General features: G+C 38.0%; 5 protein-coding genes across 5 annotated transcripts; 1 reads left to right on the top strand and 4 right to left on the bottom strand.

Annotated features, from left to right (window-relative positions):
• Window positions 1–597: 597 nt before the first annotated feature.
• LOC137741112 (protein WVD2-like 7) lies at window positions 598–3,582 on the bottom strand. Its single transcript, XM_068480915.1, has 9 exons — window positions 3,397–3,582; window positions 2,652–3,248; window positions 2,192–2,566; window positions 2,032–2,090; window positions 1,856–1,930; window positions 1,568–1,670; window positions 1,379–1,441; window positions 1,137–1,247; window positions 598–1,044 (listed from the first exon to the last, which is right to left on the bottom strand). The coding sequence occupies exons 1-9, from the start codon at window positions 3,463–3,465 to the stop codon at window positions 859–861; spliced, it is 1,638 nt and encodes a 545-aa protein (XP_068337016.1). The 5' UTR covers window positions 3,466–3,582; the 3' UTR covers window positions 598–858.
• A 2,327-nt stretch (window positions 3,583–5,909) lies between these two features.
• On the bottom strand, window positions 5,910–10,275 carry LOC137739304 (peptidyl serine alpha-galactosyltransferase-like). Its single transcript, XM_068478857.1, has 8 exons — window positions 9,793–10,275; window positions 9,457–9,627; window positions 8,789–9,032; window positions 8,428–8,628; window positions 7,662–8,152; window positions 7,358–7,522; window positions 6,966–7,209; window positions 5,910–6,841 (listed from the first exon to the last, which is right to left on the bottom strand). The coding sequence occupies exons 1-8, from the start codon at window positions 10,110–10,112 to the stop codon at window positions 6,167–6,169; spliced, it is 2,511 nt and encodes an 836-aa protein (XP_068334958.1). The 5' UTR covers window positions 10,113–10,275; the 3' UTR covers window positions 5,910–6,166.
• A 4,400-nt stretch (window positions 10,276–14,675) lies between these two features.
• On the top strand, window positions 14,676–17,207 carry LOC137739874 (uncharacterized). The gene is made up of 9 exons (XM_068479604.1): window positions 14,676–14,982; window positions 15,155–15,180; window positions 15,436–15,520; window positions 15,612–15,821; window positions 16,147–16,272; window positions 16,347–16,404; window positions 16,509–16,585; window positions 16,735–16,823; window positions 16,914–17,207. Exons 1-9 carry the CDS (start codon window positions 14,908–14,910, stop codon window positions 16,981–16,983), a joined length of 816 nt encoding a protein of 271 aa, XP_068335705.1. The 5' UTR covers window positions 14,676–14,907; the 3' UTR covers window positions 16,984–17,207.
• Window positions 17,208–17,313: 106 nt separating this feature from the next.
• Window positions 17,314–18,756, bottom strand: LOC137739875 (uncharacterized). The gene is made up of 4 exons (XM_068479605.1): window positions 18,631–18,756; window positions 18,395–18,502; window positions 17,868–17,932; window positions 17,314–17,774 (listed from the first exon to the last, which is right to left on the bottom strand). Exons 1-4 carry the CDS (start codon window positions 18,718–18,720, stop codon window positions 17,627–17,629), a joined length of 411 nt encoding a protein of 136 aa, XP_068335706.1. The 5' UTR covers window positions 18,721–18,756; the 3' UTR covers window positions 17,314–17,626.
• Window positions 18,757–21,241: 2,485 nt separating this feature from the next.
• On the bottom strand, window positions 21,242–22,362 carry LOC137738868 (myb-related protein 315-like). The gene is made up of 3 exons (XM_068478339.1): window positions 22,230–22,362; window positions 21,985–22,114; window positions 21,242–21,833 (listed from the first exon to the last, which is right to left on the bottom strand). The coding sequence occupies exons 1-3, from the start codon at window positions 22,360–22,362 to the stop codon at window positions 21,242–21,244; spliced, it is 855 nt and encodes a 284-aa protein (XP_068334440.1).
• Window positions 22,363–24,011: the final 1,649 nt, after the last annotated feature.

The following is a 24,011-nucleotide window of genomic DNA, read 5'->3' as shown; positions in this document are numbered from 1 at the left end:
GGCACCCATGTAATGTTGAAGAACTGGAAATTGCTATTTGCTGATTAGGACCCTGACCCATTAAGTATTTGCTTGCATTTGAGGACGAAAGTTCGAATTTTCCGTCAATTTTCTCGCCCAAACAACAGCAAAGCCTAGTGGGGTCGGCTGTTCATTATCATAGGAATTTGATATGAAAACAAAATGTCAGTTGTCGACTACCTGATGTCATTCCCTTCTTCCTTGGGACCGTCAATTCTCCTTTATCTGGGCTTGGGACCGTCAATTTTCCCACCCAATTGATACAATAGAAGCTAAGAAGTAAGCTTATCAGTAAGGAAACCATTTGTAGTTCTTGTATGTTTACATGTTATAATTTTTTTTACAAATAGTCCCACTGTTATGGTGCTGGTAATTTTAACTTGTATGTTTAAGTGTTCGGGTGAATGATGGCTCTTGTATTATACTGAAACTTTCCTCATTCCTCACCTTCTGTTTTTATCTCCCTGATGAAGCTTTCGATTCATCTACGGAAACAGTTGCTTGTAATTGTATGAAATTCGAGTTTATACGAGTTTTGTGCAAGCCGTGCATTGAAATTTATGAGATTCTGATGAGTGGAAATTCCAGGTTTGCTGCTTTACAAAATTTCTACATTTCCTCGAGTTTAAACAAATCGTGCTACACGACTACTAGTTACAAACTACACTCTTCATACAAGAACGAACTTGCTCACAATCTCTATGCATGTTTCTGTGTCTCAGGCAAACTCATTTTGGTATGCGGTGCAATCAAGACTATCTAAAAGTTGCTCGAAGCTTTGAGCAGGACCGATACTTCTCACTTCTGCTCTAACAGAAACTTGGTTTCAAGCTTAGGTTATCCAAGCTGAATATTTGGAGATTTATTCTCGCGAGTAGTCTTAATGGATCGTGAAATGAGAGAACGAGTTGGGGTTCGGTTATTCCTTCCTTGGCTAATGCTCTTGATCGAAGCTCCACTAGGAGGTCGAGGCGTTGAGCTCTCAACTGTGCTTGGATTCTTTGACTGAGGAGTAACTGGAACCTGCAGGAAGAAAGCGGGGAAAATAACCAAACTTTAGAAAACGTTTAGGCTTTCAGTGAGGAGCATTTGAACTGCTTAAGGACAAACATTGCCTTCTGTATCTCCTTCTTTGGTGATTTTCTGTCTTTATAGAAATCAGGAAGTGGCCTGGCCTTGAAGCAAAGCGTTTGGCGGTACTTTCCAATCTCTTTTTCTTCTTTCTCCTGCATGACAATAGCGATTAAGGTATTAATCGAAAGTTGTTGTAAATAAAACCAGTCTAGCTCTAGGTTTTTACAATTTGTACGGACTAAAATTACAGAGGATTGAAGAAGTTTGGTAATGAGAGAACAACCTTGAGTTTTCTTTGCGCCTGCACCTTTTGTTCCTCATTCGCATTAAACCTTTCTTCGAGCTTCTGGTAAGCGGTGAACAAGAACATGACATCGATTAGAACTTTAACCACATATATAACTCTATCTCATAACGTAGATATGATTAGAATTCAGGAACATGTATAAAAAAGAAATAGGCAAACCCTTGCCTTCTTTCTACTTGCAGCTCTTTCTTCAGTTTTTAAGGTGAAAGGGGCCGATGAAAATGGGGACCTTGCCTTGTTTCTGCAGGCACTCAAAATCTTTGAACAACTGGCCAAATTGGGAGAAAGAAAATCATAAGAACTCAAAGTCCTAAACGAGCGGCGCTACGTGAGACCAACATAACCATTAATTCATATGTTTACGACTACATTTATCTTCTCTAGTTATTCTTAATACTTATATATGTACTCGGCAAATTGTACAGGAAAGATGATAAAAGTTGAGGCACATACTCTGTGCGGAGTGAACGCCATTTGGACACAGGAGTTTTGGTTCCACTGGCAGAGGGATCAAGTGGTGTTTTGGCCCTGTGATTCATGAAATACATAAGCAGAAACAGGATCAGACATGAATCGTTTATCAATTTGGAAAACGGAACGCTTGCTGTTTTTCATACGATCAGTCTTACCTTCTCTTTTCTGAACATGGGGTGGTGGTGGAATGCTGGCGCACCTCGTTCTTAGATACCTGCAGATTGAAAGATAAAACTTCAGAAGTTAGAGTGGCTAGCAAAGCTGCTAAGTTCCGGAGGCCATTTTGGGAAAGTATTCAAAGAAAGTGGAAGGCACCGTAGTTGGAGTCCTCAGAGGAGTCGGGCAATCTTTCGATGTCTTGGAAGAACTAGCACCAGCTCTTGAGTTTTCAATCTTCCTGATGACGGTTGAAGTCAGCCTAGAAAGTTCCCTGATGGGTGTAAACCTGACCGACTTGTGAATTGATTTCGGAGTTGATTTCTTCCTGTCCTCCAGTTCTGCAGCCGGATATTTACGCAATGGAGTGATAATGTCATCCTTTCTGGAACAACTAGGAGCAGTGGATTTGGTTGGAGAAGATGGGACCTTGGGTGCTTTATGATATGTTAATGATGATTTGGAGGAAATAAAAGGTCTGGTTTTTTTCGTTTTCACTGGTGTCGAAGCTTCTTGATTTGAGCTGTAACTTTGCTGAAGCAACAATTAATGCAGGTTGTCAGCAACCTTCATAAGTCAATGAGTGTGAAAATTATCGGCTGTAAATCAAGATTTATACCTTCAACAGAGGCATTTCGATCTGGGGAGTGCCGGTGAGATCCATTTCGTTTACCTCCTTCTTGTTATCAGCACTTTGGCTCCAAAGTTCTACCTCAGCGGAATTCACCACCAAAACTTGGTCTTCATGATCTACAGGGTGCACCTTGCTGCTTCCAAAATTTTCCATTTCAGTGTTTGCATTATAGTCATTGGTATATTTACCAATGCATTCTTCTTCTCGATTTGGCTCGTAGACCTCCCCTCCCTCTTTCTCTTCCCTTTGCTTATCGACGAACACTTCAGAGGTTGAAATCCTCGTCTTAAGATCCCGACTTTCACATTTGGTTTCGGGGGCATTTTCCAATGCAGCAGCAGCATTAGCATTGGCATTGGCATTGGCTTGTTCAAGCACCGCAGCGGCTCTTTGAGCAGCAATTTTCTTGTAATGTGCTTCAAAGAAAGCCTTTTTCTGCGCAACTGAACCGGGGCGGGAGTACCTCTCGGCCTCCTCCACATGGCGGTTGTGCGAGATTGTCGACCATTTATCCCAAGCTACGGACTCCGACACGAACCTCCCGAACGACACTGACTGCCCGAGAGCATGAATCGGGTTCCCCTGCGACAATTCAAAGTTCCCAGCCTTTTCATAAGCAATTCTCAAAAACCGAATTCCAAAAACTACCCAGCAAGTAAAAAGTGCTCTGCACATGGAATTTCAACCTTAAAAATCACAAAAAAATAGAGACAAAAACCGAAGAACTGACCTCGTATGCGTCGTCGGGGATGCCGGAAGCATAGGAGAACGGCTGCATCAGACACGTCGATTCTCCCATGATTTCTGGTACGAATTCGATGTTGTCGTCCCAAAGATCCAAACTTTGAGGCAAAAAAACCAAACCCTTCTGTTTGTTTAATCAAACGTCGGATTTACGATTCACATAAATCGTGAGGGTGGTCGTCGTCGTGGTCGTCGATTTCGAAATTTGAAATTTGAAATGAAAAGTGTCGTGGAAAAGTTGGGAGGGACCCCTGCAGGGCCGCAGGGAGAATTAGAGATTGAGATGAGACTTCGGATTATTGATGCCACAGCCAGAGTGACAAGTGGACGTCCGACGTTTCGCGCTCAAAAAATTAATGTTATAGCGACTAAATTTAAAAGTTAAATTTACAACTAAATGATATGTCATCAATAGGAATGTGCAAGTTTATCAACGTTTAAGTAATAAATCAATTATCAACTTCCAGTTCTTTAATTTTCAAAATTTTATCTCAAAATTTGATCTCTCTAACATTAGCCAATCTTTTTATAAATTGAAATCCTTTTCAGTTTTTCTTGTTTGTAGGACCCTCGTGTTCAATCCAACGGTTTTCCTCCGACGTTTTAATTTTTTTGCTAATTTGAATTTTAAGTCCCCCTCCCTCCGAATCGAGTCTATGCTGAACTCTAGATAGTATTAGACTATTGGTATGCTTTGAGGATTTTTGTCCGCAGTTAGATTCTTCATCATACAATGATTAAAAATTAAAGAAAACTAATAAAAAGTTCAAAAAGTATTTAGTTTTAATGAAAATGACAAATAAATAAGTAATAAATAGTACCAAAAAATGATAAAAATGTGGTTTTTAGTTAAAAGTGAACAATACGGGAAATGTTTTATTAAAACTCTCTAAAAATTATTGGTAAAAAATTCTAGTTTTAAATTTATATCTCGGAGGAGCACAAAATTTTCATGTTGTTACAAAATTTCAAGCTTGAGAGCTCAACTATTTGCCCTTCTGGACCACGTGGACGGTATGACCTTTGGAGGCTATTCGTTTGACGCTTGCCAACTGCGTGAGGCAAAGTGTCATGATCATGGAATAGGGTTTAGTAGAAATACTTAAAAGAGTTATTTTCCTCACCCATTATCATCAATCTTTGGAAGAATTAACAACCACCCTTCATTTTGTTTAGGCAACTCTAATTTGATAAATTTTTGTATGATTAATATTTCGCTTAGACTGTAACATCCCACATCGTTCAGGGAAGTGGATCATGTAAGCCTTATATGTATATTCTCATCTTTACCTAACACGAGACCTTTTAGGAGTTCACTAGCTTAGGGCGTGGTCGGGGCCCAAAACAGACAATATCATGCCACGGTGGAGTCGAGCCCGGGATGTGGTAGGGGTCCAGGCTAGGATGTGACAGGGCACATTTTACTACTAATATATATGTGTGCAATAATTTACCTATATTATTATATCAAATATAGATAAATTTATTTTGAAACAAATAACATTTTTTATTTTATAAGTATTTTTTTTTAAATATAGGTAAATTATTTTATAGTGCTCTTTCAGGTTTTCATTTGGTAAGAAAATGACAAGATTAAATTAAAATTGTCTAATTTTATGCAAATTTGAAAAACAATTACGAAATCTTAAGGAAAGTATAACATTATTGGTTCTTTTTTGCCTTAACATACAATTTGTTTTGATATATTAATGAAATGATTTTAAACATTAATACATTTTTTTTCATTAATCTCTCCCTTCAAATCTGCATAGAATTAAATGTATACATCAAAATTGTAATTAGGGGTATTTTAGGCATCTGAAAAATACAAAATGTGTAAAGGCAAACAAAATTAATGAATTTGCTTATGTAGAGCCTAGTCGTTAGGTTTTAGTCAGATAAAAAGATTATGTCGGATTTTATTTAAAGAAACTTAAGTTTCATGGGCTAAAGTCATATTTTCAGTATTTATAATGGCAAAACCTTAGATACAATCCTTGTAGTGCAAGGAAAATTAAATCCCATAATAACTCCTAATCTATTTACAGTGGGAAATCATCTAAGAACAAAAACAAATCACAATCGTATTTAGATTAGGATGTTGACTCACGCAATTAAGTTCGGCTTAGTTGGGCTGAGGAGACGGGCTTTTTCGAAGCTATGACCAACTATGAGAGATTCTACCGTCTAACAAATTATTTATCATGTTATCTTCATCGATCTCTTTATAAATAAATAAAACAATATGGTTGTGGGAAACGCTCTTGCAAGAATATTAACAATCTTACAACATAACAAGTTAGGATGGTAAGAAGCGTTTTGGTCAATTGTGAGATGCTTCAAGCTAAAGATGTAAGGTTGGGCCCAACAAAAATGCTAGTGGCAAATTTGAATGGCATAAGCATGTTACAAATAGTTTTCGAACTTGGAATCCCTTTCAACATTTGTAAAATTTAAATACGCAAAGAAGACAAAACTTCTGCGTGAAAGAAAAGCATATTATGCAACAACACTGTAAGCACGTATACGATTTGATATGGAAAAGAATACGAGTAAAATACAAAGTGATATCAAAGTCAAAATTACTACATAGCCTCTCATCTTCCTCTTATGACAACCCTAAACTGTAAAATATGTAGTGGGATAGCGTAAATGTAATGTCGTATGGATGAGTTTGGTCACTGTTATCACTCATGGCAAATCAAACTCGGTCTCCACTTTTGATGGAGTTTCTGAATTTACCTCGCAAGAGAATGTTATGAAGGCACTTCACCTCCACGTAAATGCCTATCACGGCTGCTAACATCCATAAATCCTGTACCAGAATTTCTTCTCTTAATTCTATGACTTTTACCTCTTTTACCTTTCCCTTTACGACCTGAAAACAGCAGCGACGCGACCGTCAAGAAGCCCAAACCACAGAATGCCCACAGGGCAACAACCCAGAACCTCACAGAACTAAACATCCCATCTGTCAATGTAGGTTCCGAAATCTCCTCGGAATGATTCGTTTGGACATGGTTGCTTCCTAGACCAGAACTTCCATCCAACTTACCAAGTTTCCTTGATACTACAACTTCCTCCGCTGCTTGTGAGTTTGAGTTGGACAATGAACCGGGATCGGGACAGTTCCTTCTCTTGTGATGCAGGTGTAATGCTTCCTTAAGTGTCTTAATGCATTCTAGGCTAAGTAGATCTGTCTGCAGTTTGTTCTTGTCTGTCTGGTCGAGCGTTGAAGGGTTGGGCGGGTCTGGAAACTGGGCCCAGCACTTGTTGACCACATCAACATTCCTCCAGCTTGCTTTATCAAAGCTCCAGTTTCCAACCTTGAATTCCAAACCGTAGTGGAATACTCTGTATTTGATGCCTGGTTCAGGAGCATACCCTGGGTATATCAGTATCTCGCTGCTTATTTGATGCCGTAGTTTCAACTACATGGAAAAACAGAGGGGAATAGAATCATTATCACATAATAGCCTGAAACACTTCTTAAATAATGGTGATGATGCTCAGGGTAAGTACTGAAGCGCTTTTTTACACAGCAGAACAATTTACCTCTGCTGCCCCGAATGAGTAACCATACATCTCACTTATCCAACCAGATGCATATATATCACCAGTGATATTTGTGGCATAATGAGCTGTGTCTGCCCGGACTTCCTCGGTTTTATGCAACCACAGTAGAGCAAACTTTCTAAGATCATCTATATGCATGATGATAACACCCCCAACCTTGTCACAGGCTTCAGGATGGCGAGTATGGAGTTTCGCAAGCTCATTGTCACAACCGATAAGATAGCTACCATATACAGATTAGGAAAAATTAGTCCTCGTATGGATTATACAACTAGAAACTAGAAATATGGACCCCTAATAAAATTTTGGGTCCTGATATACCAACCATAGAATAATAATAATAATAAAAATTAAAAAATCAGATTGCTTACTCATAGGGAGTTGAAACTGGTCGGCCACGTGCTGCTTTGAATTCCCATGGTGTAATTGGACCTCTCAAGATCATATCAGCATCAAGAATCACTATGTACTCTGCATCCGTATTTGCATGATTGAGCCAATGAAGGACTGCAGCTGGTTTGTTAATTGCTGGATACCTGGTAGATAGAACAAAAGGATGAGTTTTGCTTCTCTTAAAGATTGGGAGATAGGTTGTCAATGCTGAAATTAACATTAAACCACCACCAAGAACAATCTATAAGAAGGAAAGAAGACCCTTGGAAGAAATTTTTTTACCAATCACCCGTTAATGGATGTCGGCTCATGGAAGGGACATAATGGGTGGGAGCTAGATCATGCCCAGCATATTGCTTCAAGTCTTCATCCGCACAGCTGAGTAATCGTGTGATATTTCCGGGCTGGCCACTCAGGTGAAAACTGTGGACAAGTCCTACAGTCTGCCAATCAAAGTAAGGGGTGCATTCTGTGGAAAAAAGGGTGTGGATTTTTGGATATGGTTTTCCGGGTGCATCGTCAACCTCCTGCTGCACTGCCTGTACTACATGTACAGGCTCCTCAAATCGTAAAGTAGCAGGAGTCAGCTTTTTTGGCCGAGTCAGTTCAGCAAAAGTTTTGCTTTTCAGAAAGCTCGTGTATTTGGTCCACTTTGGCTTTGGGCAACCATCTGCTGCATGTTGTAGTAAAAGACCCTCATTTAAAGTGTTAATGCACTCTAAATTCAACATAAGAGCCCGCCTTTTATATTGATCAAGTTCCATCATTTTTACCTGGATAAAGAAGGAACAAATTTCCCATAATCAACTACAAAGATCTTGAACATGATCTTCCATGTACAGAATTTTGACGTTTTGAAAATAAAAAAATTATTTATATACAGGTTCATAACAAAACCTAAATGAGCATTCCTTTAAGTCTTTCCAAGTATGCCCTATCTAAAAGGTGCCTAGTCAATTGCATTTAGCAGTGGGATAATTTATGCAAACATACACCATAAAATAAATGTACAAGTATTTACCACAACAAAAGTAAAGTTATCACATACCTCTTTTGGATAAGGAGGTTCAGGAAAGAGTCGGCCACAATCATAAACAATACCGTCCTCATGGTGATCTAATTTACTAAAAGACCAATTCCCTACGCTAAATGGCAAGCCATAGTGAAGAAGAATAGGCTCAACACCGTCTGCTGGAGTATAGCCTGGGTAGATCATCAAGTTGTCATTTATTTTGTGCTGGAGACCAACCTGAAAAGGAAAATAAGGTAACCAGTACGGATTAACAAGAAAACAAACAAGCACTGAGCGACACTCAAATTTAAAGATTGGAAATCTGTAAGACATCCAACATTTATATTTTGTTCAAGGAAATAATATATTAAGGGAGAGAAAAAAAAAAGAAACTTACCTCTGCTGCACCAAAAGAATAGCCATACATCTCACTGATCCATCCTTTCCCATAGATGTCACCAGTTATATTAGTTGTCCAGTGAGCTCTGTCTTCCCGCACTTCTTCTGTTTTCGAAAGCCACACGGGTGCCAATGCCCGAAGATCATCTATATGCATGGCCAAAAGCCCACCAACTTTATCACAGAGTTCAGGGTGCTTAGTGTGCAATTGAGCGAGAAGATTATCGCACCCAACCAAGTACCTGAAGGAGAAATTCGTTATATGAATATATGTTGATGGCCAGAGTCCCTACAATTGCAATATGTATTTACTGTTCATATACTCATCAATATAAAAGTTTCATAAAGTTAATATTCAAATGCCAAATAAGAAATCTCTGCATTTTTTGAAGTTGACAACATCTTGCTCTTCTCATGTGAGTGATTGACCAATAACAAAGAATATCTATCACTTCGACCACCGAATGGTGTCAGGTACAAACTGCAACTCTACTTAACTAGCCTCTTACTCAAAACTAACATAGCTTGCCTACATACTTGTACTAAAGGTACGAACGATCATAAGGAATTCATATGGCATTCACAATGCTCTTGTATGATACAATCTGGTTTCAGCTAAAATTTAGTATCATTTACATGAAGGGGAAAAAAGTGCAATAGTGATACCCATAATATGCTGCAACAGGCTTGCCTTTCTCAGCACCAAGTTCCCAAGGAACAATCGGGCCGCGGATAATCATGTCAGCATCCAGAATCACAACCCAATCAACTTTCTCAGCCTCTTTACTGTGCTTAAGCCAGTGCACAACTCCAGCTGGTTTGTTAATGGCAGGGTACCTGCAAAATTAGCAACTTAATTAAAATTTAATCAATATTTTCTGGTCCTTCAATTTAAACCAAACCCATCAAAGTAAATAAACAATTAAATCCAACCCAGAATTCAAAATCCAAACTTTAATACGAACTAGAAGAGAATCAATTATAAATAAGCTGAGAACTTACCAGTCGCCAGTTTTTGGGTGCCTGCTCATCGAAGGCACCTCAAAAGTGGGAGCCAGATGCATCCCCTTGTACTTCTTCTTCTCGTCGTCGGTGCAGCTGAGGAGTCGGGTAATCGGGCCGGGTTGCAGGGCCTTCCGGTAGCTGTGCATCAACCCGACAGTCTGCCAGTCGAAGTAGTTCTGGCACTCCACCGAGAACAGCGTGTGGACCCTCCTCGCTGTCCTTCCCGGAGCCTCCCGACCCGCCTCCGCCACCCAACCGCCATTGATGCACAGACCCACAACCACCGCCGCCGCCGCCAGAACCAAGAATCCGGCCATTGCAGCTCAATTGGAGCTCGGATTTCAATTGGGTATGGGGTCAGAGATCTAAATTTTCATGGCGCTGACGGATAGATCATGCAGTCTAAAGTCAAAATCGGAGCTTTTTGGTGTTGTTTATGCACTCACTCCAGTGACACGACGTAACTGGGGTTTGGTACGATATGGATTTTAATAATCATTGAATTAATGGAATATTATTTTTCGAGAAAGATTATGACATAAAGCAACTTTTTATTTCTTTCTTGGATGTAGTGTGTATTTTTAATGGAAAAAGGATCTTTACTGGATCCTTATTCTGAAGGTTTTAGAAATTTTGTGATCATCTCTGTTCATTATACATTGTGTGATAAAAAATCATTAATTATTATTTATATTTACTTTTAAATTTTAAATTTTATAATAATTTCTGATCGTACGATGTACGATGAACAGACACGATCGCAGGCTTCCTAGGATCCCCAAGAAAAGGATTTCGCCCGTTTTTTGTGCACGCAGCTCACCTTGTTTTGCATGTCATGGTTCGCCTCGTTCTGCGTGAGCTAAGTCCGTCTCATTTTACATGCGTTAAGGGCACCTAACACCTATGTTTTTTTTACATAAATGCAAGTTTTTCATTTTTACAAAATATTTTTCCTGAGCATTATGTTAAACTTTTTAAGGAATTCGAAAGCAATTTTTACGGTTTATTGAGTAATAAATGTATACTTAGTATAATATTTAAGCCGAAAACTAAAAAAATAAGTGAAAAGTATAGTAGTGAGGCCCAAAACATTGTCAAATGGGGTTCTTCACTCAAGAATCTCAACGAAAACTCTCACCTTAATTGTCAATACTCCACAGTGAGGCGAATGTGAAAATAAAAGGATTGAACAGTGATTTATGTATGAATTTCTAAAACCAACTGAAAACCAACATCTACGATTTTTTGTAATAAATGCAAATTTTTTATTTTCTTGAAATATTTTCCATGAGCATTAAGGAAATCTTTATAATATATTTGGAAGTGGGTTTACGATTTATTGAGTAACAAGCGTATATTTAATACAATATTTAAGCCCAAAAGTAATAAAATAAGTGAAAAATATAGATGTTAAAATATATATTTTATTTATTTATTTTTAATTAGAGATGTTAAAATCACATGTATGTGGGGCTTAAACAAAAAATAGCAAGATTTTGTTTTGTTAAATAATCTTTCACCCTCTTTTGGTTAACAAATAAGGTCTATTAATATGTAGTTCAGATTTTGTTAAAAGAAAAATTAACAAAAAAGAAGAAGTTAAAATACCTTTAAATTCAAGTGTTAAATTGTTGATTAAAAGTGTTTAAATACAAATTATAATAGATTTTGCACTAAAAATATATATTTTAAGGAAAGTGAACATTAAATGGTGCACGTTTTATGTCAAAAATGTAAATATTTCATTTTTGCGAAAAAAATTTCGCGAGCATTAGGGAAAATTTTATAAGGAATTTGGAAGCGGTTTTACAATTTATTGAGCAACAAATGTCTATTTAGTACAATATTTAAGCCGAAAACTAAAAAAATAGGCGAAGAATACAGTAGTGAGGCCCATAATGTAACATCCCGTCCCGGGATTTTTAAAACGTACATTGAAATTACAATTTTACCCTAATTTGTTTGTGTACGTTAAGTGTTGTGTAGTGTGGTGTTGTAGGACCACACACACACTCACACATCACCCTCACTTTCCCCGGGATTCCCTCCCTCATTCCCTCATTCTGTCTCTTCTCTCTCTCTCTCTCTCTTCCTCCCCGAGCTCATCTTCTTCTTCTTCCTTCTGCAAACACACGGACATACACACAAACTTACTCAATACTTCACCAATCGAGAAACCAAGATCACCATCGTGTTCGTGGAGCTGAGAGGAGTCCAGTGGTGCCATTTTCAGGTAAGGAAAACACCATTTTCACGTCGATATCACGAGATCCGATTATTGTACTGTTCATGCAAACCTAAACTAGTGTGTTTTTGGAAATTCTAAGCTTGTAGTTGTGCTTGTGAGGTCCCAAGGAGCCTCAGAGTAGTTCGTTGGGTGAATTTGGACGTTGGAAAGGCTAGGTTCGAAGTTGGCCGAACTTTGAAGTTGTGGACAGGTATGATCTAGCAATTTTTAAGCCTTAAAACTAGTCTAACGTGATTCTACTAGTCCTAGGCTTCATTTTGGTATAAAGAACGTGAAATTTGGTTGAAAAACGAAGGAGAAAACAAAGTTAGAAATTTACCCAGTTTTCCGGCGCCGTCGCGGGCGCCGGAGGCTCGCCGGAGAAGAAAGGGGAATATTCCGTTAAGTCTAACGAAATATTCCTAACGGCAGTGGACGGAATCCGGTTAAGTCTAACGGAATATTCCGTTAGTTGACGGAATATTCCTGATGGCGTATGTTGACACCGTCAGTGTGCAGTGCACGTGGCCGCGCGTGGGGCGCGTAGGGCTGTGCCTTGGCCGGCGCGTGGGGGCGCGTGCGTGGTCCAAAAAATTTTCTAAAAATTTGGGCGTGATCCTGAGGTTGTGTAGATCACGTTGGTATATTCATTTGTCCAATTTGAGCAATGTATGAGAAGTTATTACGAGAAGTTGCTTAGGTGCTTTTAAATTAATGTTTTCGTAACTTTGTCGCGTATAGGTGATTCGTTTTCCGAGGACGAGCGTTCACACTCGAGGCAGGGGGGCCACGACCCTTCTAATTACCAGTGAGTGGGCTTTTGTTTTTCCGTATATACCTATATACATATTATTTCCCAGAAATTAATAGAAAAGGTTATATGTTTTATGCCATGCATCATTTGAATATTGTTTACGCATCATCGCATGTATTAGTAGTGGTATATATATATATATATATATATATATATATATATATATGTGTATTTGGTGCTGTGGACGCACAGGTAAGTGCCAGGTAAGCGGTATTCATGTGGTTATGCATTCCTGTTTATTATGCAATAGTAGTTTGAAATGCTTAGAGAGCTCATAATCTGCACCCCCGGTGTTAGTGCTCCCGCCCAGGGCCAGGGCACAGCCTTCACGTGTATGTTCACCAGCACCGCATGCTCGCCTTGGATCCAAGTTAGGTGCAAGCCTGTCGTACAAACCACATTAGGTGGTTCCGACTTGTAGGTGACCCGCGATTATCGCACAACTTCACGTGATCGTAGCACTAGAGCATACATATATATATATATTACACCCAGCTTGTCGTACAGACCACGTTAGGTGGTTCTGACTCGTGTGCAAATTCAGATATTGAGTTGAGAGTGGAGCTCTAGATGCAGCCGTACAGGTCACGTTAGGTGACTCCCGGCTGCCAGATTATATGTTATTGATGTGAATTACGCTTGAGAATTTATATTTGATTATGATATTCTGTTGTGGCATATTCTCAAGCATGAATGGCATATTGTGAGCATGAATGGCATATGGTGGAGCATGATTGACATATCTATACATACGTATATATGTTCATTTTCTGGGAAGTATACAGGTTTTACGGCGAGGGGTTAGAATGTATTTTGCTAAAGAGTTTTCAAAGAACTTTGTTTTTGCCCACTCACGCTTTTGTTTTTGCGCCCCTCCAAGTTCTAGTGGTCTAGCAAGTTCGGTGGTTTATCCCAGAGGGCGTCCCGGCATTTCTGACAGACATTCACCATTGTAGGGTCACCTTCGGGTGTAATTATGTCGTATCTTTTCCTTTGGACTGTTGTAGACTTGCTCTGAATTGTGTCTCACATACACTAGTACTTTGTATGCTAGTAGGTTTTTATTTATTCGTACTTTTATATTACCTTCTTAATTAGCTTCCGCACGCGCACATGGCTACGTCACCTTCGAGTGACGGCCAGCACGCCCTGATCTCGGTCGGGGTGTGTCACATAACATTGTCAAATGGGGTTCTACACTCAAGAATCTCAACGGAAAATCTCACCTTAATTTTTAAAACTTCACGATGAGGCAAACATGAAAATAAATAGATTGATCGGTAATTATGTACAAATTTGCAAAACTGACCAAAAACCATGGACACCCACGTTTGTTGTCAAAAATATAAATTTTTTATTTTCGCGAATTTTTTTTCTATGAGCATTAAGGAAAACTTTGTATGGCATTTGGAAGCGGTTTTACGATTTATTCAGTAAGAAATGTATATTTAGTAAAGTATTTAAGCCGAAAACTAAAAATAAGTAAGTGAAAATGTAGTAGTGAGGCCCAAAAAATTGTCAAAAAGAGGTTCCACCCTCAAGAATATAAACGGAAAGTTTTACATTAATTTTTGAAACTTCACGGTGAGTCAAAAGTACAAATAAATATATTAAACGATGATTTAGGTACGAATTTACAAAATCGACTAAAAAACGTTTTTTTGTCAAAAATGCAAAATTTTCATTTTTGCAAAATATTTTTTGTGAGCATCAAGGAAAACTTTATAAGACATTTAGAAGTTGTTTTACGATTTATTGAATAACAATATATATCAAAATGTTCTATTTAAGCTGAAAACTAAAAAGATATGTTAAAAATATAGGAGTCAAGCCCAAAACACTGTCAAATGGTGTTCCAAGCCCAAATCGGAGCTGAAGTTCTTCCACGCGGCAAGTTATGATTGGTTACTGGGGTGTGGACTGGCAGTCGGAGGTCGTCTGTGGAGGTTGCATTAGGAAGAGAGGGAGTAAGCGAGCGGAGATGTGGAATGCTGCAGCAGCTTAGCATTCCGAGAGAGAGAGAGAGAGAGAAGAGAAGAAGAAGAAGAAGAAGAAGAGGAAGTGGTGGAAGATGAAATGGCTTGGTCTTCTGTACCTGTTCTTATCGGTTTCTCTGCAATTCGGTGGTGTTTCTTCAAAAAATCAGGTAACCTTCCTCGGTTATTTTTGCTTTTCTCCATTGTTGCTCATATCAACAATTCAGCTTGTAATGCATTCAATCTCTGGAAATTATTTTATGGGTTAATCCAATTTTCGATGATATTATCTGGGCTCAATCCAATTTTTGAACTTGGTGCTTGTTTCTTTGTTTTTCACAGGGTCATGAGGATTCTGCAGCCACAAGGTACTCTTGCTAAAATGTTGAACATATATTTTCATTTATGATTAAGCTAGTAATTTTGTTTACGATCCTGAGAATCAACCTGCTTTGTGAGATGGACTAATTGTTTATGGGAATTGGAAATTGATGTCGATTTCGTGTCATTCAACTAAAATCCTTACTGGAACAAGTTTTTTCAAGTCGGTGTTGCATATTATTTGTGTTCCTTTTGAAATTCTGAAGCTTTGTCTATTACTAATAACAGAATTTGATGTGTAGAACTATAAAGAAAGAGCTGGGAGATCCACCGGAGGTACATTGTTCGAGAGAAAGGAGTAAGGCGGCGTGGAAAATAATTCAGGAGGTATGGAAGAAAATCATGCATAGACTCTTTTGATTAGTACATTTTATAGTAGTTTCGGTCACTGATATCATTCTCGCTCTTGGTGGTGCAGTACTTGATGCCCTTTGTAGAGAAAGAGCAGTATCAGATTTCAAGAACATGTAAGCTGCACCCTGACAATGATCTGTACAGAGATCAGGAAGAGCACAAAATCCAAGTAGATTTAAACGAATGGCAATGTGGATATTGTAAAAAGAGATTTTATGATGACAAATTTCTTGATAAGCATTTTGACAACAGGCATTACAATTTGCTGAATGTGGTAAGTGCCCTTTGGTTTTATGTTCTTTTCCTAGTAGCGATACTTATGACAATATTTTGTTTCAGAGTGAAAGGTTATCATGGAATTAACTAAATTAGCATGCATTGAATAATACAAGCCTAATATCTTCAGAGAATAATAGAAAGAGCATGACCCGAAAAATTGTTTTACATCAACCCGTACACTTAAGCTCATCTCCTTACCTTATTGTATTAAGCTAATTTTCTACAAATTATAACTGGACATTGGCAACCATGGCCTGTTGATTTGTTTAGCCTAAGTTGGTCATTTCTAATTGAAATATGGCATACCTCTGCTTAATCAGAGTCATACCAGGTGCTTGGCAGATGTTTGTGGTGCGTTGCATTGTGACCTCGAGATGGGTTCTGTACCACACAAAAAGACTAAGTGCAATCCTGCTGCTGCTGCACGGAATCGACATCTGTGTGAGGTGGCATCTGGCTGATGACTTTCGGATTTGAATTTCAGCATTCTTTGTATTCATAAATTGCCCATTATATGCAGGGTCTAGCTGATAGTTGTTTTCCAGTCAAACAGGGTCCAGCAGCAAGCCGTCTTCACGGTAAGTTTATATCTACATTTATCATAACAACAGAAAGCTGTAACAAGCTTATTTTTCAAAATTATCAACTTATAGTATTGCTTTTTTGATGATTAATATGGCAGAGTTCTTCTTGCGCCAATTCTGTGATGCCCACACTTGTACTGGACGTCAAAAGCCCTTCTCTCGAGGCCGCAGGAAGGTAAAGTTCACTTTGGGTGGTATACACTTACACTAAATCATCCTAAATCTTTTTCAGTATAAAACCTGAACCTGTTATGCTGTTTCTTGGTTATGCCCGTATGATGTTTTGTTGAACTTGTCCTCCTCCTTTATGTGTCAAATGTGCAGAAGAGGGCGAGTATATCCTACCTTGTTATTTCCATTCTGACTCTGGCCTTGCTCTTCCTTTTCTACTCTTACATTTACATGTACAGCAGGTATCTACATCCATACTCCCCATTTTGCCAGACTTTGGCCGCTTTTCTATTAATTTCACGACGGTAATTATATATTTTTTTCTGTGTCAGGGGAGTGCAAAGAGGAACTCAAGAACTGAAGCGTGTCACACCAATCGGAAGGAAGAAAAAACCGTCCTAGTTACAACTTTTCATTGCAAAGCAACAGAGGGAGAGAGAGAGACTATGCAGTCTATCGTAGTCACAAAATGTAAAAGCTGTGCTCTTCCATTTGCTTTGTAATTTGTATTTTGATCATTTCAGTGTAGACGAAGACCAACATTTTTTGGCAATGCGAAGGCAAAATTTGATGTATCGAAAGTTATAAGGATTCTGTTCATTGTGCATCAATGCCTATGATTTGTTCGCTCCATTTTGCTTGAACGTCTTGGTGTTTTTCAAGGGCCTTCTCTTTTGGTTTTCGGCCATGTCGATGTCAACATCGTTCGAAGTAGAGTTTGACAGAGAGAGAAGCTTATAATGCTTTTCTTCAACAAATAAATTCTTTTCAATCCGCTCAAACATGGCACAAAGATTCGACGTATAGCCAGGCCAACTAGTTTACATGTACATTGTAATTGCATTAGATTACAGTGCAAGCAAACAAACAATAAATGGCAACGACGTTCAATGCAGCTCCTCCGTAAGCCTTTAGGTCCATGCAATGAACTCGAAACTAAAGCGTGCCCCATATTATCCGGCCATGCTCCGGTTACAGACAAAGGCTGGAAAGGTTGATTGGCGGTCATCGTTTGAAATCAAGAGCAATGGAACAAAAGCCTGAATCATTTTCTTCTAGGTGGATCGCGCCTGAGCCCGTACTTGTTGAGCGTTTTGATATAATTTCTCATGAGGCTGAATTTGTTGCTTCCCAAGTGATACAAGTAATCCCACGAATAGATTCCGGTGTTGTGTAAGTCATCGAAAACAATCCTGAAACATTCACTCCACCATCCCAGTCACAACATAACATTTCCGATATACAAATTGTTTGCAACCCCCATTAAACCCGGAGTGTAAAAGTACCTTACCCCATAGTTTCCTACAGGTTCCGCAGACATGATTCCGACGTGACGCCGCCCAGATATCACCTGCATTAATCGACAGATGTGAAGAAAACAAGGTTACAATATCAACATGTTGGCGCAGCACTAAGCATCCAAATAACATGTCAAAGATAGTTGTGGAGATAACAAGATGGTGAAAACATATTCAATTGAAGACGAATGGACAGTAAACCATATGGAGAATAACTTAGAAGGAACGGATTCACCGCCACTGTGGTGTCTTGGACTACTAATACAATACTACGTGGAGAGAGTCCTTGCATTAGTGGCTTGGGATTAGTATCTTATTGGGTTCTTAAGTGGTGAATCGACGTGTTAACGGATTTTTAACGGGGTGATCCGTTAATGACCCGACTCATTAACAGGTTGACGCGGAACTATAATTTTTGTGTCGTTTCGTGTCAGGTTAACTAGTCGTGCAAAAAATTGCAGTGTGATGATAACAAAAGGGTTTAAAATTTTGATTTGAGAATTGGGAATTATTACCTTTTCACCAGCAATTGACCTAATCTTGGCATCAACAGCTGGGCTGTGGATTCTCAGAAACTCAGCTGACAAATTGAAAACATTTCCATTTCCAAACTCCACCTCTACCTGAAACCAAACCAAAATTCCGAAACACCATTTTTCAGATTCAAAAACACCATTTTCAGAAACATCTACAATATGATTCAAATCCAATTACAAAAACCACCGGCGGAGATCAAAAGCTTGAAGCTTACACATTTGGGCGCGTGGAGGGAGAATCTGGTGAGCCTCGGAGCATTTGCGGTGGCGTGGAACCTCCGAATCGCTGTTTGAATCGCTGACATGCTCTTCTTCTTTGGATTTGCTTCTGGCAAATTGGTTCGCAGAGGACGAGTTTGGGTTTGACTCTAAACTTCTCTGTGACCGGGCCTAACTCAGTTACGGGCTTATTGGACTTTGTTCAGTTGTAGGCCTTTTGGTTCATCATGAGAATTTTTTTTTTTTTTTAATTTTATTACAAGACATGATTGGAGAGAGATTCAAACTCAGGAGCAGAAAATTCATCATAAGGATTGAGGGAGAGAAAGTGACACACCCCGACCCGGAATGTCTACTAGAACTCCTAATCGAGCTATGCTGGCTTCGTCACCTTTCCAGAAACAAAACCATGAGGGCGTGGTCGATGCCCAAAGCGGACAATATCATGCTACGGTGGAGTTGAGCACGAGATGTGATGGGGGCCCGGGTCGAGATGGGATAGAAAGATTGAAAATAAAAATACTCATTCTCTTTTACGCATTTAGACCCCAAATTGAATATTCATTGTTGAACCTTATGAGCGTCGATCGGTTATTTATAAAATCAAGTAGGTCAGACTATACTAATAAAATAACCAATAAGTGAAAAAAATAAAGAAATATTTGGGCCATCATTAAAATAATATATATATATATATATATATATATATATAATTTGACTTTACCTTCAAATTTGGCAGTAAAGTGGATGACGTCAATGTCAATCCAGTAAGATTTTGGCATCTTCTTTTTTCTTTTTTTTTTTGGTCAAAACATCCACGTAAGATTTTTAACATCTCAGTTGAAGATGCTCTAAAAAATTGTATTAAAGAGTGTTAAAATCACTAGCTTGTAGTATGATTATCTATTGTCGTTTAGATCCAAGGTATTATACAAGAAGGTAATTAAAAGGAAAGGAAAAAGAGAGAGGAATCATATAAGTGCAAACATCTAGTTACAAACTTAGCTTTCCAATTGTTGCTCTGTCCCTTTAAAAGATAAATAAATAGCTATTTAAGTATTAAAAATTGGAACCACAAAGCTAGAAGAATAAAAACAACAACAAAACAAACCTAGACTAGAAAGAAGCATAAAGAATCTGATCAGCCAGCCTCCTTGTATGTCCCTTATACCAACTTGAAAAAGAAATACTTAATATATATGTCCCATACACCAATTTATCAATGTTTTAGGTTGTGTGATTGTATAAAAAGGGCAACTTCAAGTAACAAGGCTCCTTGCATTGCGAGGGCCGGGGCATAAACATCTATCATATGCAATCTTATTTTTGGTTTGCCAAATGATTGTTTTCATAACTCGAATCAATAACCTTTCGGTATAAAAGAGCAAACTTTCTATTGCGTCAAACCTCGTTCTCTTGGTTGTGATTGTACATTTATTATAAAAAAATATTTATATTCTTAATTTAGTTGTACTTATATTGAGAATCGAAGATGACGATGTTAGTGGCTTAATAAAATACAATACTTTTTTCGGCTTTTTGGCTAAAGCTTAATGAAATATATGTGTGAAATCATGACGCAAACCACATACTACATGGACCATCTTATAATCGAATTAAGTTTTTAATTCGTTGCTGGGGAATTTACACGAAAGAAAACAAGGAATTCTCAACAAAAAAAAGTATTCTCTAAATCAAACCTCGATAACCCTAACAACCAAGTTAATACATGCTAATTTATACTGAGTAATAGGGTCAGCTGATTAACTAAAGCCAACAAGTATTCTCTCCAACTTCCTTCAATTATTATACTAAAATACAGATTAGTAATTTAGTATACATTAATTTGCATTGAACACATACTGAATTATAATATATATATATATATGTATGTATGTATCTGTGCGCGCGACGAATATTACTGAATAGCGTCGGCAGTGGCTTCAGATGATTCTCCTTTTTTTGTTGGGAGGTGATATCGTGAGATTCCACTTGGGGCTCATTGAGCAGTTTGCAAGCACAATTCATGCACGTAATTAAGTAAAAAACCCTTCTATATATGAAGCTCAAAAACAAAAAAGAGTTATTTACGCTCTTAAAATATCATAATGCATGTATCTTTCAAACGTCATTTTTTCTCTTATCTTAAATGTTTAAAATGTATATAACTTTATCAAAGTACTAATAATAACTCCCTCTCTCTTCTTCGTATATATAGGCTGGGAGCTACTCCACTTAATCCTGAGTGCTTGGCACGACCTAAAAAATTAGCAATTGCTTGCTCTAGCTTCTTATATATTATTAATTCAAGATAAAGCTTTGAAAAAGTAATAATGTTAACCTCGGGGGCATTGTTGCTTCCAATTATTCATATTCTAATGGAAGATGAAAGAGAACTCTATCTCAACAAATATTCATAACTAAGTTGACTAAGACAGTGCGTCTGCACCCAAATCGATCTCTTCTTCATAATTTAAATTAGAATATCGATCACAATCACAAACTATATATAAAGACACATTAAATTGACATATCATCTGATTTAATTGTTGCAACAATTTTGTAGCTTGAATGATCATAAATAATGTTCATCTAAGGCTATTTCGATCAAAAATAGAAAAGGTCTTGTCCGAAAGTATTGAAGCCATCCCATGAGAGCATGGAATCCACACTATCAACCCACTGTTGAAGACAATTTTCCTGCATGGTTTCCCCTATCGAAATAGAAGCGTTGTTAGAATCTTCCACCGAAAACGAGGTACTATACGAATTAGACATGCTGCTGGTGTTGGGAAATCCTTGGTTCAACATCAATGTTCCCAAATCCAAGCTTCCACAAAAAACTTCATAGTTTTTCAAGATATCATTCGCGTCATCCAACGTGGTTAACTGAACCTCATTTCGCGATTTCTCATCGGATTCTGGAAACCCTTTGTTTCCATTACTATCTTCCAGTAGCTTAGCCTCCAAGCCAGTGCCTCGTGACTCTTCTAGTCCTTCTGATGATGATGAAGAAGTAATGTTTGAGTGTTGAGTAATTGTCTCTTTATTTTCTTCAACATTTTCTTTTTCCTCAATTGGTTTGTGGGTCAAAGGGTCTACGCCAAGGTGCTTCAACCTCTTCTTGATTCTGGTATTCCAGTGGTTTTTGATTTCGTTATCGGTCCGGCCAGGAAAATGTGAAGCAATCTTAGACCACCTGCACACAAAAATATTAAAAACACCAGCTCTAACAGTTAGTACGTACATATGCCATGACATTGATGTCAAAATTTCGGAGATGAGCGGCTTACTACTAATCAGACTAATTTCAGATAAGGAAACGGAGGGTTAAAGCAGGCAAATTGTACCTGTTACCAAGACATGAATGGAGTTGAATCATTTGATTCTCTTCAGCTTCAGTAAAACCACCTCGCTTAAGGTCCGGCCTTAGATAATTGATCCATCTTAATCTACAGCTTTTCCCACATCTCAGCAACCCTAGATGACCATACAAATTATCGATGATGAGGATCGAGATAGCGCAAGGGATGAAGGGAAAGGAAATCTACATGATCATGATCAAAATGTAAATTAAATAGTAGTATATATATACCTGCAAGTTTAGGTACCATTCTCCAGCAATGGATACCATTGTTGAGAATAAAATTCATGAGCTTGTGATCTTCCTCGATCGTCCACGGTCCTCGTTTCAATCCGACCTTGTCACAACAAGGTTGCCTTCCCATTGTCACAAACTCGATTTCCCTAGTATTGTCAAGGAACCTCGAAGAAAAAGAAAACTCAACCGAGCTGCAAAAGTGAGAGAGCCTGAATTCCTAAGTGGACAATAAAGTGGGAGGGCTAGCTTAAAAGGGGAGCCTTATAATCCAAGCAAAGATGCTTTGCCAGTTCATTCCGTCATTAAAAAATCAGAACGTTGTTGTTTGAGAGGGGAGATAAATGATTGAATTGGAGAAAATCATTTCAGTCTAAATTGATATAAAAATGACACCACCCCAAAATCGAACAAAGTCGTGAGAAAATTAAAGAGGAAAAAAACAGACGTGGATCGCCTTCATTCAATTCAAATGTTTATTTTTTAATTTTAACAACTTAAGTCTCTCTCTCTCTCTCTCTCTCTCTCTCTCTCTCTGACATTGGCTTTAATCTATGTGATGTGAAGCCAAAAAATAATGAGATTGAAAGGTTCCTTGTTGCTCGAGGGCTGGCCACTTTTGTCGTTGGAAACAACTCTTTTGTTTAATTTTACGAAGTCTAGAGAGAGAGAGAGAGAGAGAGAAGTACCATAAAAATTCCAAACATGAATCAACTAAAGTTGGCTACATGACATTGACAAGGTTAGTTTTGATCAGAACAAAGAGTTTCTTCTTTGAATTCCTTATCTTATATTTCGAAAGATACGATTCTAGCTCATCAATATTAACATTTTCATTTCTCTTTTCACTAAATTTTTTTTATTATCAATTTTCCGCTTCGTTCTTTTTGCAGACAAAACCTAGGGTTTTTTACTTGTGTGCATAAACTTTTCTTTTTTACTTTTTAATGAGATACTTTCGTATATATGTCAAACTATGATTTGCAGTTAAAAATACTTTGTTTTCTTATCCCATTTGAGGTTGTCAATACATGCACAAATTAGCTTGTGTTAGCAAGCAAAATCATGCATGCTAGAAATCCGATGAGTCTTCATCTACAATGCTTTGCATGCTGCAAATTACTAATGAGTTTGTGAACAATGATACCCTTTTTTTCTCTTTCCGTTTTACTCTTTTTTCTTGCAAAGCATGTCTATGAAGACGATCTGAGCAAAAAAAAAAAAAACAAAAAAAAAAAAAACAAAAGAAAAGAAAAGGTATGCAAAAACACGATGGGGTAACCATAATTTCCATAATTCCTAGACAGCAGGTTCACTTATGTTAGGGTCGCTTATGTTCGATTATTTGAGTACAAACCCTACCAATATGATGTGCTCCATACACATTTTGCTCTCTCTTTTGTTTTTGCTGATATACTAAACTACTTTTATGCACAAACACGATTACACGGACGAACTGGCCTAGAGTGCAGACTATTCTTATGTCGATTTTATGCGCAAAATCTTTAAAACTTCAAAAAAATGAGCTGTTATAGGGGAGGGAATATGGTTTTGGACGAATTTGAAGAACGTATAGACTTTGGTGGAATTCAGAAGATGTCTGTGTACATACAAAAGTATGAATTTGCAACAATGGCGCTGAATTAAATACGTTACAATTCCACTTCCAGTTGACGATCCTTTAGCATATAATATTGAATAATATTATTTACCAAATGCTGAGCAATATATATGGTTTTTAAATCGGGTTCATGCACAGGAATATTCCCCATGATCTTT

The sequence above is a fragment of the Pyrus communis genome, chromosome 7 (assembly GCF_963583255.1).
Source record: "Pyrus communis chromosome 7, drPyrComm1.1, whole genome shotgun sequence".
NCBI lineage: Eukaryota > Viridiplantae > Streptophyta > Magnoliopsida > Rosales > Rosaceae > Pyrus > Pyrus communis.
Note: the sequence above shows the minus strand (reverse complement) of the source record. Positions and strands in the feature narration are given on the sequence as shown.